At 40.1% G+C, this 13,824-nt stretch overlaps 2 protein-coding genes across 2 annotated transcripts in view; one reads left to right on the forward strand and one right to left on the reverse strand.

Annotated features, from left to right (window-relative positions):
- Positions 1 to 144, forward strand: part of LOC119584604 — a 4,225-nt gene extending 4,081 nt beyond the window's left edge. Inside the window, 1 exon segment of the mRNA XM_037933292.1 lies at positions 1 to 144. This exon segment is cut by the window's left edge and continues 239 nt beyond it. Coding sequence (XP_037789220.1) covers positions 1 to 144 — 144 coding nt within the window.
- Positions 145 to 3,187: 3,043 nt separating this feature from the next.
- LOC119584226 (metallothionein-1-like) overlaps positions 3,188 to 13,824 on the reverse strand; it is a 27,902-nt gene continuing 17,265 nt past the window's right edge. Inside the window, exon 4 of the mRNA XM_037932736.1 lies at positions 3,188 to 3,313. The gene's annotated coding sequence lies outside the window, so the exon portion shown is untranslated. The remainder of the gene's footprint in view (positions 3,314 to 13,824) is intronic.

A 13,824-nucleotide genomic window follows, 5' to 3' on the forward strand; every position in this document is an offset into this window, starting at 1 on the left:
GAATCTTCCCTTATAAAGCTGCTGCCTAATTTCAACTTGAACAGCGGCTTTTCTCCTGCTGATAGTCTCCTTGCTTCCCATATCCTTCGCCTTCTACCGTATGCCGGCCACCCGGCGCATAGTCCGCCCGATCCTCCGACCTGATGTGACCTCTCTCTGCTTCCGTTCGTCTGTCCTCTCCTGCCCCGTGTTACTGCGTTGCCTCTCCTCTCTCTCTCTTTATACCCCCTCCTCTCCCTTTCCTCTTCAGACCTGAAGATGGAATCCAGGTGGATTTCGAAACTGTAGTCTCACTTTCAATAAATCTAGTTTTTGTATTGTGGGTTTTTCTTCCATTGTATCATGCTGATACAATGGAAGAGTGTTTTGCTATTCATATGTGTACATGTATACATATGTGTACATGTATATATATATATATGTGTGTGTGTACATGTATACATATATGTGTACATATTTATATGTGGGTACATGTGTATATGTGTACATGTATATGTGTGTGTGTGTGTGTATATATTTGTATATGTATAACTATATGGCTGCAGGAATGTCCATGTAGGTAGATTCGCGTAGGTAAACTAAAATGCATCATCTAACTTTGTAAGTCTATGAACACTAGTACAATGGCTAGGAGTAGTCATAGTTGTTATGACGGCTTTACTCTTATTATGGAAGGGTACAGTACAGTATGGGAACACACGAGACGATGTCTTGGGGTAAATGCTGAGCGCGGGGTCACGTGTCCGGCCAGCGAAGGCTGGACTGACCTTATCAGGTCAAGCACTGGACACTAACTGAGAGGTCAGACGAGGTCAGATAAAAAACGTTATCTACGCCCTCGCTGAGTTGATGGTTCTTAACTCGACTTTAAGCCACATGGCAACCAGCCATGTGGTCTGTTGTCTAATGGGTTAGACAAAATATGCCTCTGTGCACGCCATATTGCTATGGAGAGAACCGATGACCTCACCTCGCCCCCCTGACATTTCTTGCAGTTGCACTTCCACTTGCCACGTGTCCGGTGGACGCTCACCGTTTGTGCCCGAGGATGACCCAGTTTTACTCAGTTCGTGCCCTGCGCTCACCGAGCGCAGATAACCACAAACACCAACAACCTCAACCACGCGCCCCCACGCCCAACTTACCCTAAGACATCGTCTCTTGGGTTCCCTTCACGGTGTAGAAATCAATAAAGAGTCAAGCCGTTATAACCACTATCACTGCCAACTAGTCACAACCATTGTTCAGAGGCACTCAACCTTACAATCTTTGGCTAATGGGTTACACAAATTATGCTTATGTACACGCCATAAACTTATTTCTGCTTTTTTGAACTTCCAAACTATACCTTTCTCATAGTATTGTGTAGCTAGCTAGACTATGAAAACAATATATTTAAGTTCACCTTGACGGCTTTTCCCGAGCCTAGGCATGCGGATAGGAGACGAAATCTGGCCTAGGTTAGTGATTACTGCTTGTCTTATTTCTCTTCTTCGTGTTTGTCCCGCCTAAACTGAAGTTCTATGTAATGTTAGATAATCCAACTTGCTATTACTAGACTTGAGCAAATAAATAAACCGTAAAATAAAACTGCAAGCCACTTTCAAATGGTTGACTTCATTAATTGGCCAGGATTGTTTGACCCCTGTCAAATTTGAGATCAGTAGTAAGGGCCGAATGAGAGTAGGGTAGCCAATCTTTGATTTACTGCTTTCAATGTCTGAACGGAATGTGAAAATGTGGGGGCGCGCGCTCTGTGTGAGTGTGCAATCAGATAAGCAGGCTCTATATATCCATTACATTATATATATATATATACATTAATCAGTTCATGGTCCTTCGCTAGAGGTTTGCAAATGAGCCGCCCGGTCCGAGACGCTAGCGAGGCGTTTACGAGTAATCACTTATTCCAGGGATTGTGTATACGTATCGGTATGAGCGACCACATATGTGGCGAGATGGAATTATATGTAAAAGCCGGTATAAACTTTACATGTACATTATATAGTAATCAGGTGCGCAAGTTATTTGATTAAATGATTTTTGTATAATGCAGACCTAAGAAATGGTTTATTGAATTTGCCAACAAAATTGGATTGTGTTTCATCGCCAGTTACTATTGCACTACGTTGCCACTCCTAATATTAGAAATTTATTTACAAAGACAAAATTGGTATGCAAGTCTAAATCATTTGTCCGACAAGATTAAAAGGTCAAGCAAGATAATCCTATAAAAAGGGAGTCAACGTTCTCTAAATTCGCACATGAAGCGATAGAGATTGCGCAAGGCTAAAATACGAAAGTACACAACGTGAAAACCCAAACAAGCACGTGTGACGGAGAGGGTGAAGTGTTATTGTTGCAATGTCATGTCCAACATCCTTGTTGAGATGGAAACCATATATGTCTACCTCAACTTGCAAGAAAGCGTATTCCATCCACAAATTGAAGGTACCATTGTGCACATGGTTACGATTAATTAGAATGCCCCCCCCCCCCCCGTACTGTAACATGTACTTCCATCATAGTGTTATGGTAGCAAATCAAAACCCTAAGTATGCATTCTAGATTTTTCTTTTGGGAAGTTCTACATAAAATAGTAAAGTATATGGGAGAAATTAACACTACGATTACGTTATTTTATGGCATTGCCCATAACCGAGAGGTTACTTAACCTCTAGGATCAGAGTGAGATCTATCGATTACCACTACCATACCATCGCTTTCAGTTATTTGAACCCCTTCTTTGTACCTAAATTTTAACGTAACGAAAGGAAACCTTGCTATTCTGTTACAAGGATCGAATGCTTTCGAGTCCTTAAATGATGCAGTCATTTACATTTTATTTAAAATTTATAAGTCAACTGTACGGTTATATTCGCAATACTCACCAGTTTAGCTTTATCCCCCCCCCCCCCCCACCGCATAATACACAACCGGTCATGAAGAATCGGAAACAATTGGGAATAACAATTACACATTGTATAAATTTATAAACTTTTGTATATGTGTATATATATATTTATATTTATTTATACACATGCAACAGCGTATACAGTAACAAGCCGACTTTCTTAGACAAAATTAAGCTTAGGAACGGTGACCGTGGAAACTTTTGTGCGCTTTTTTATTAAGGTATTATCCTTAGAGTATTCAGGACTTGCATGTATTTAGGGAAAAAAATAAATCTAATTTGATTTTTATTTAATAAAAATAAAATAGGAGTTTATTCAATACATTAGAAAAAAATAAGATCATTAACAGAATTTATGTCAATCAATATAGACCTATAGAAGGTACAGCTTCTCACAACCTATAACAAATTACACGACTGGTCCCAATCTTCAGTCTTCTCCCTCTCCTCCTGCTCACTCCGCCACACGGGAGAGACCGTCATGCAGGATAAGCGCCTCATGGGTGCCTATGGACAACACTTGCATGGCTTGGAGCAAGTCTTGGCACAGTCCTCCTTCGAGGGACAAGAACACCCCGTTGTGCCTGTGAAATAGTAAAACATGATTTAGATAAGCCATTTTCCGACTGGAAATATTTCCATTCGTAAGTGGGTAAATACTGAACGTAGTGGCTATACAATTACATCATCTTACAACTACACAAGACCATAGAATTGTAGAAATGGCACGATTGTCAAGTTAATAACTGATTATAACTAGACAGATACGATTTATAGACAGGGTGAAATCGAGTATCAGGTGGAAAAGGAGAGTAAATTTATAAAATGAGGGGAGTAGAGATGGAAAGAATTACTTACATTTTTCACAGGGCTCGCACCGACAGCTCTTGCACTGGCAACCTTTCTTGCAGCCTCCCTCGGCGCACTCGCATTTATCTGCAATGTTGAAGGACCTCAATTATTCAGGGGGCGGAGGACGCCACAAGCCACTTCTCATTTAGGAAAAAAAAGTGGGTAGGAGGTATGGGGAGGGGAAGGATGCGTGTTAAGAAAAGGAATGTAGAAAGAGGTGGAAGAAAAGATGGAAAGAGCAAGAGAGTAAACATGTGGATTAAAAAAAAAATCGCTAGAGATAAGGAAGAAATGGGGAGGAGGAATGTAAAACCTTATTTTAGCTCAACTTTATGATAATGGTTACTGGAAGGCATAGAGTTATCTTTTCGTAAGAACTCACGCTCTCCCTCATTTACTCTCATGCCACAGCAAATTAGACTCGTCATTACTTAAACTAATCGAACTACTTGGGAAAAGACGGCTCTCAAGTTACATGCAACAAGTTGTCCAAAACAAGCTAAAGCTAATCCGCAATAAAGGCACGCGTGAAAGTAATGGGTAATTAAGAGATTCGTCAGAAGAGAAGCGATCAAGATCATCATCATACGCTGAAAAAGGGAAGAGGCACCTTCCTCATTATGATAAAAGTGAAAGGATGGCGATAAGAAAAACAATTCTTATTGATAGCTGTAAAGACTATCAAGATATCAACGATGTACAAGCGTATCATTTCCAACACCTTAAATATAGCACCGATGTATATGGGTTTCCAGCCGGGGAACATACCCGTTTCTTTCCCAATATCTAATATTTGTTTTTTCCGGAGATTTTTGCAAATATCCTAAAAATCTTGGCAAGAATTCATGCTAAATGAGAATAATCTTCAGTCCGTATTAACAGAAGAGAAATACAACCTCTTAGGATCCGAGACCCCAAACTTTATGGACTAGTGTATTATACCGGGGTTCTAAGAGTGAATGCATGGTTTAGGGTCTGCAAGCGTACCCTAGACAAGAAATGATACCGATCATGAAAGTCATCAAATCAAATAGGGGTCTATCGAGTTGCACTTAAATTAAAGATTTCCGTGACAATCCTGTACATACCGATCCCGAGACTATAGACGCAATCCCCCCCCCCCTCATGTAACATTCAAATTTAACTAGGCACTTTACAATCTATTCGGAACTGTACGAGATACTATTGATAAAAGGTGAACCATGTGGTGAACCGAGGAAAAAACTAGAGTGGAAATAATCCCGTAAAGCAGCTACGGTAAGCAAATGTGAAGACCTATCGTCACACACCTGGCCTAACTCTCCACACCTGTCACTATACGCAACACTAGCCTGGTCACCACTTGGTTCCCGGCTTCGAAGAACGTAATGTCCATCAGAACGGGGGTTTCGATTCTACTTCTGCTCCTTCAATATTTACCCAGAACTAAGGAGTCCTGCAAGTGGGAATCGCTATCGTCATTTACTTCTTGTAAGAACGATATCAGTCCCCTCAAAAGGGGATAACAGAACAGACGTTTGTTATAGAACGTACAAGCTATATTATATAGTTACAGTATAGGTAATTGTATACCCCTGTGCGTATTTATGGCCGTAGTAGACAGATTGTATATTTTGACCTTGAACACTTCTACAGCTTGTCTTTGCAAAGTTGCTTTTAACACAGGGTGGTGCCCTTGGAACTGAATGGGTCTGAAGAGTAGTCTTCAAGAGGTTAATTAAATGTAAAAAACGGTATTGTGCTACTGTTCAAGGCAATGTCAAGGTCATAAAGCAAGTATACAAGTGTATAAGCGCCGTTACCGTTTAACCGTATTCATTCCGGATTTCTTTTGCTCGAATTATTAATTATGACAAGTTACCAAGCTAAAGTATGTCTCAACTTTAGGGTTAACCAGGTAAGTTAGTTATGCAATATATTTCCCCCCCCCCCCGTGGAATTACGTAATGGTATTGTGTCACGTAGGCCATCACGTCACTGGGGTTTTTGTATGGATCACTTCCCGTTCTCCGTTAACTTAGAACACTGGCATCTACACGTGCTGTACGTTCGGCACAACTACCTGTTCGCGACAACACCGGGCATGATTAAGACTGGAAAGTGAGAAGACCGACACTTAAAAAAACTTACTTATTACTTTGCATGAATGCACTGTACGAACAATTACTTATAGCACTAACATCCCATTACCAGTGCAGCAGGGACCAGGCATCTGAATGGAATTCAATGGAGTTGAGCACGATCACACGATATGAATGTACTGCTTCCTGAGCTTCTGCGTCGAAACCCATGTGTGCAATGTTTATATTGACGTAAGACCGCCAGTTGCGTGCCGTGTGCAGGGGCTTCGCCGTTGCCAGTTAAGCAAGCTTTTAACGATTCAACTGAAACTAATCTATATTTTTATGCCTGCGTAACATAGCCGGCGATGATTTATATGTCTTTTTTAAATATAATACAGACGATAAGATTGAAATTTATGTATACTGTGACCCGAACTGTGTTTTATATTATTTTCGTAAGAATCCTTAAAGCAGCGATAAACAATCAGTAATGTAAAACCGAATCTAACTATAAAATCATTCAATGACTTTAAGCTTACTTCCCAATCGTATGCAAAAGATATTAAGAAATTAGAATGCTTTAGAGGCCATGAGTGAATAATGATTTCAAACCGAGAGCGAGAGCGCGGGAGCGAGCGAGAGCGAGCCATGCACCGAGCGAGAGTTTGAGAGCCGTGTGCATTCAGATCTATAGAATACGGGGCGTATTCAATTATCTTTTATCCGTTATTTTTTCGCTTAATAATAAATTATGATATTTGCGGTTGTATTTATAGGCAAACGCGCTATCATACATTAGAGCTATCCAGATTTCATCATTAGCAGGTGTTCGTCTCATCAGTCTGGGTATCTACTGTATGTAGTCCTACTATCAAACGAACTAAATACAATTATTTAAAATTCTACATCCCTTGCTAAATATATTTCTTAGGGGATATTTAAAAAAATACAGTACATACACACACACACACCATGTCTGAGTGTCTATAATAATACACAGGCACGCCCACACACACACACACACACGGGCGCGCACGCACAAACACAACACACACACACACACACACACACACACACACACACACACACACACACACAAAATATATATATATATATATATATATATATATATATATATATATATATATAACATATGTGTATATACACACACGCACACACACACATATATATGTATGTATATACATATACATACACACACACGCATATATATAATATATATATATAATATATATATATATATATTATATATATATTATATATATTTATCATATACATTATTTATGTGTATATATATCTACATAAATACTCATATAAATACATACATATATAAATAGACATACATACATACATACATATACATACATACATAAAACATACATACATACACACATGTATTGCACACACACATATATGTATATATATGTATTTTATATATTTATATATATGTGTGCGTGTGTGTTTGTTTAATGTATGTATATTTATGTATATGTATATATACAGATACAAATACATGTATGTGTGTGCGTGTATACACACACAGACCCCTCTCTCTCCATATATATATAATATATGTGTGCGTATACACACGCGCATATATAATATATACATATACTTACACATACACATACATACATGCACATACAGGTGAGTGAATATACGTTTTGGCCCCCCTCTTATTTCTTTTCCCTTCTTTCTTCTCCCATAAATGTGTTAAGCTGTCGGTTTTGTTGGCTAAAGTGGACAGCAAATGGCAAGTTCTCACACTATTCTGCTGACCTCAGATCGCATAACCGTGTGATCGCGGTATGTGGCCAACAAACATGATTATCGTTCGTTAGTTAAGAAGTTAATTAATTTCTCTCGTTATTAGATATTTATTTTGTTTCAACTGCAACGAATTTAACGCGTTCGTGATTTTAGCTTATCACGAATATCATTTCATTTTATCTTGTTCCTCCACTCCCCCCGACCGCACTTTTTCCTTTCCGGTTGGTTGGGACGTGGAAACGATCAAGAGATTACCGCTCGTTTTTCTCGTAATTTGGTTGTTGTTTTGTTGACATCTTGGGTATTAACTGTAGCACCATTACATTGCTCATTGGTGACACATTCTAGAATGGAGCTTGTAACGCTATTTTATATTAATTTATTATTTTGGATATAGCGTAGGATCTCCCCCCATATCATAGTGCACAGGACTGCCTGATATACCCCGGGGTTGTGTAAATAGACTAATAAATGTGGTAGTTGAAATTATGTTATATGGCTACCATTGCTAATTTATCTCAGTTTTGTAATATTGAATGTTAATCTTCGTGTATGTGATTCATTCTCTGTGTGAGGTCACTCCCACTTTTACTCTCATTCACGCTCGCTGTCATTCACACATACACAAACACACACTTACTCACTCACTCAATCATCCACACAGAACAAAAGACACTGAAACCTTTTCATTAATAGGGTTTGTTGCTGTCATACCTGCCGGCGTAAAATCTAAGATGTATCTCTTTAGCCTGCAATTTTGTCAGTCGTGACGAGTGACTCGTACATGATTTTACATTTACTTCTTCTCTGTGTGACGACAATTGGTTCAAGTAAATCCTTGTGGATTGCCCTTGTCATTTCCCTTATCGACTCTCATATCTATCAGAGACGGTTGGTAGTTCAAGCCAGGTCCATGCGGATCACTACTGACGTCTCCTTCTCCATCTGTGTGAAATAAAACACAAAACGAAAAAAAGACGAAAATAAATTAAAAACGAACATTAAAGACTGCAAACTTAAATAAATAACCAGATAGTGTTACTTAACACCCCCTCTTCTCTGTTGCCTTTCTTTTTCTCTTACTATCTGGCCCTTACGTGTATGATCTGGTTCCCCAACTATATATGGCAGTCGGACCGACGATAACCGACACGGCACCAAAGAAGGACCCTGCTGCAGAACCAGTCACCTTAGCATACTGTGGGAAGGACGTCACCGGAAGATCGCCATAGGCCTACGGACCAGGATGTTCATCAGAGCAGGTGTTAAGCCGTCCCATAATGTAGTGGATGGGCGCCGCCTGCCTGCACGACCGCAGATCCAGTCAACTCCAGGAGCTCGTCAGCACAGGTATCAGCCACCCTGAGATGCCGCCTCCTGCCAGGACGCCCGTAGATCCAGACGAAGATTACGAGGACATGAGGACAAGCATCAAGCCAAGAAGAACCTGGACGAGATCTGTGAGGACGTGCGGACGAGGACACCGCCGAGTTAGGCCTGGACGAGGACTACGAGGAAGTCTAGACGAATCCGAAGTCAAGGAGGACCTGTGCAAGACTTTCGAGGATGTGTGGACGTCTAGGACGGACAGATTACACCGAGGACCAGGAAGAAGAGGATGACAGGGACGAGCAGCCACGAAGATGCACCAAGAACAATACACATGAGAACAAGATGACCAGCCAAGTTAGCTCACCCTTGAGGCAAATCGAAGGCGCCTTGAGGGCGAGGCATGAGTAGATGGCCAAGTAATATATGATGTGGAAGGTCATTAACAGACGGGACCGGTGACCTCACCTCGCTCCCCACATACCTCCGGCAGCTGTTCGTACATTTCCCTCCAGCTGTCTCACTATTCCTTCCACACCATATGTTTGGGGGATGCTCATTACTTATACCGAGGATGACCTAACTTAGACATTTCGTGCCCAATGCCCGATGTGGTAAGGTCAGTCTCCCCTCGCCTCAGGCACTAATCCTGCAAACCACTGTACCAGAGTTCTTATAGACTCTTATAGACACATTCTCACACTATTCTTCTGACCTTAGATCGCATTACTGTGTGATCACAGTATGTGGTCAACAAACATGAATATCGTTCATTAATCAAGTAGTTAATTAATTTCTCTCGTTATTAGAGATTTATATTGTTTCAACTGCAATAAATTTAACGCGTTTGTGTCTTTATCTTTATTACGAATATCATACCATTTATTTTTCTTCTCATAGCGCATTTTCTCATATTGACCCGTAAGTACTTTCTCTTTCTCTTCTGGTCGGTCAGGACATGGGAAGGCCAAGAGATGATTGCTCGTTTTTCCTGTGATTTGGTTGTTATTGTTGTTGACACCATGGGGATGCCATAGCATCGTTACATTGCTCATTGGTGACACTTTCTGTCGGCACTAGAATGAAGCTTGTAACACGATTTTATATAAATTTATTTTTACAATTATAGCGTTAGGATCTTCCCCATATCATAGTGCACAGGAATGCCCAATATAAGCTGGGGTTGCGTAAATCGCCTAATTTATCTACATTCCAACATTACGATAGCAGGTACAAGTAAAACTGGAATTATTTGTTTGATCGGAAACATTCGAGTCAATGTGACCCATAGTTATTTCCATTAATTAATGTAGGACTAAGGTGTAAGCTAGAATCATTATTTGCTTATTAATCACACCTTTCTCACCTTCTAGAAGTCACTTGCATATTTTGGGAAAATCCCAAGCGATTGTGATGTGTGATAGAAACCCGTAGGGTATGTCACGAGCGCCCATCACAGATATGCAGAAGAGAGCATGTTATTTATAGATTTTCACAGCTCAGTTTGCTTCATTGTAGGGTATTTTGGGTATAGGAACCCCCCCGTCGATGAAGTCTGACATTCATAGCTAGACATGGCTACCTCGACAGTTCAGAATTTCTGACCCCGAGAATATTTGCTTGCTAGAAAGCTTGCGAATATTTTTTTCACATCACCATTCCTTAATGCATACATTCTGTCGCATATGTTGAATTCATTGTGGTAGTTGAATTAATTTTGTATATATATAGCATTGCTAATTTATCTCAGTATTGTTATACTGAACGTTAATCTTCGTGTTTGTGATTCATTCTCTGTGTGAGCTCACTCTCATTCACGCTCGCTGTCTCTCACACACACACACACACACTTAGTCACTCACTCATCTACGAGAACATAATACACTGAAACCTCTTCATTAATAGGGTTTGTTGCTGTCATAGTTGCAGAAATAAAGATCTATGATGTATCTCTTTTGCCTGCAAAAGTGACTCGTACATGATGTACAATTTCTTATTTTACATACATTTCTTCTCTGTGTGACAACAATTGGTTCAAGTAAATCATTCCGGATTGCCATAGTCGTTTCCCTAATCTACTCTCATATCTATCAGAGACAGTTGGTAGTTCAAGCCAGGTCCATGTGGATCGCTACTGATGTCTCCCTCTCCTATTTTCTTCTTTATCTTTGTGAAAATAAAACACGAAACAAAAAAAAAGACGAAAATAAAATAAAAACGAACATTAAAAACTGCAAATTTATATAAATAACCGGCTGGTGGCACTTAACACCCCCTCTTCTCTGTTGCCTTTCTTTTTCTCTTACTATCTTGTCCCTTACGTGTATAATCTGGTTTACCGATATGGCACCAAAGGAGGACCCTGCTGCAAAAACGGTCACCTTAGGATGCTGTAGGAAGGACGTCACTGGAAGATTGCCAAAAGCCTACAGACCAGGATGTTCGTCAGAGCAGGTATTAAGCCGCCCTATGATGTAATGGAAGGATGCCGCCTGCCGGGACGCCCATAGATCCAGCGAAGGACCAGGAACTCGCCAGCACAGGTACCAATCGCCACAGGATGCTGTAGAAGGGCGCCGCCTGCCTGGATGCTCGCAGATTCAGTCAAACTCCAGAAGCTCGTCAGCGCAGGTATCAGCCGCCCTGAGATGCCAAAGAGGACGCTGCCTGCCCCATTATAAATAATCGTAACAAATAAATACGCATTATGCATGATGATATTTGCATTTCATTTTTCTTTTTGATTTTTGTTTACTGCGGGATGTGTTTAAGCTTCAAAACAACAAGTGTTGTTGTGTAACCGCCGTCCTTCCTTCCATTTGTTAATTCTCATGTTTTCTTGTGGTTTGCGAAGAATCGACTTAGCTTTGAGAAATACAACAGTGGCTTTGACTTCTTCATATCTTGCAGCGCTTGGACAAAAGAGGGCATCCAGGCAATAGTGGGGAAAAAAGTTATGGAGGAATTGAGTGAGTGAGAGAGAGAGAGGGAGAGGGAGAGAGGGGGTAGAGGGAGGGAGGAAGGGAGAGAGAGAGGGAGAAAGGGGGAGGGAGGGTGACAGAGAGAGGGGTGGAGAGGGAGAGGGAGAGAGGAAGAGACAGAGAGGAGGAAGGGAGGAAAAGGGAGATAGATAGATAGAGAGAGGTGTGGGGGAATAGAGACAGCGAAAGGTGAAGGGAGATAACAGGATAATGATTAGACCCCTGTATTAAGAACACACCAACATACTAACCTACGAGACAGCCAGTGGACATGCGCTCAAATTCAATGAAAAGTCAGTCTTGTCAAAGAAAGTGTACATTCGGCTTTTAAAGGTTTCAGATCGTTGATGAAAGGTATTCCCTGTACCAAGAGAAGAACACGGGAATTCAACTAGATTCCCAATCGCTATTTTCAAAAGCTATTAACCGCACGATAAGATAATAATCAGATGATCAGGTAGAAAATCGATTCGCTATGAAAGCCTACCATCCGTTAGGAAAGTAGCGTGCTAGTAAATGAGATAACTTCCCCTGAGGTGGCGCGAACAACGGGTAAAAAAAATCACGTGGGAAATGAAGACGTGGCATGGCGGAGACTCGTTCCATACAAGGAGGCAGACAAACACAAATGTTTATATATATACATATATACATACATGCAACACACACACACACACACACACGTACACACACATATATATACTCTGGGCGATGCCCTTGAAGCGTGGTTAAGGAATGGCTCATAATGACTTGGTGCCGGAAGTTTACATCCAAAGGGAGAGAAAAAAAGTAGAAGAAAGGTATTGAGAAAGAAAGAAAGATTGCCAGTATGAGGAGAATATATATATACGCACAAAGGATTCAGGAAGGGGAAAATATTTCCTCGTCTCTGGCAGATTTGTCTTCGAAAGTCCACGATCAGAAAAAAAAAACACTGCGTGAGGCAAGAAGGAAAAAAATCTTGCAGCGAGTAAACAAAATTCAAATTTCGCGCTCTAAACAACCAAATCACACACGCACAAATGGAGGCAAGGCTTAACACGCGTAAAAAGATAAATGTGAAGTCCACTCAAGCAGGCAGGTAATCGCCAGGAGAGACAAAGCGTCTACTTTATTAGCACTTTATGAACAACACCCCTAAAACGGTGTCCTCGGATAATTACAGACCAAAAAACGATCATGAATAAAACGCGAAGATACCTGTTTAAAAATTATGAGAAAATGATCATCTGTGGCCAGTTCGACGAGAAACACAAAGGTTGTACTAGTGTGGTGGTCGAACACCGCGACTCATCGCAGGCGCATGGCTCGGGAGAAGGGAAGTGTGCAGTAAAGAACGGCTGCCATATGTTATATATGCCATATTTATGTTCATAAAAATGAAAGGACTAAAAGATATGAGAGGGGAATAATAGTAAACGACAAGAGAATGGACGTATAAATATGATATTTCCCTTGGTAAGGGATAATCGATGTGGATGCAATGCGGCATTTTTTTTAGACGTAATAACAGCGTATAATATCAGAGGCTATTTCTGTTAAGCTATTACTCTTGGTATGTGATTGTTTTTACTCAATCTATATATATGTATCTGTATATATATTTATATATATATATATATATATATATATATATATATATATATATATATATATATATATATATATGCATAGATATATATGTATAGGTATATATATGCATAGGTATATATAGGCATAGGTATATATACGTGTGTACATGTATAGGTATAGGTATATATACATGTGTACATGTATATGTATATATACATGTGTACATGTATATATATATGTGTGTACAGTATATAGTACATGTTGTACAAGTGACTGTTGTATACAAGTGGACGTGTATGTATACAAGTGCGTTAGTTACAAGGGG

Source organism: Penaeus monodon, chromosome 18, assembly GCF_015228065.2.
Source record: "Penaeus monodon isolate SGIC_2016 chromosome 18, NSTDA_Pmon_1, whole genome shotgun sequence".
NCBI lineage: Eukaryota > Metazoa > Arthropoda > Malacostraca > Decapoda > Penaeidae > Penaeus > Penaeus monodon.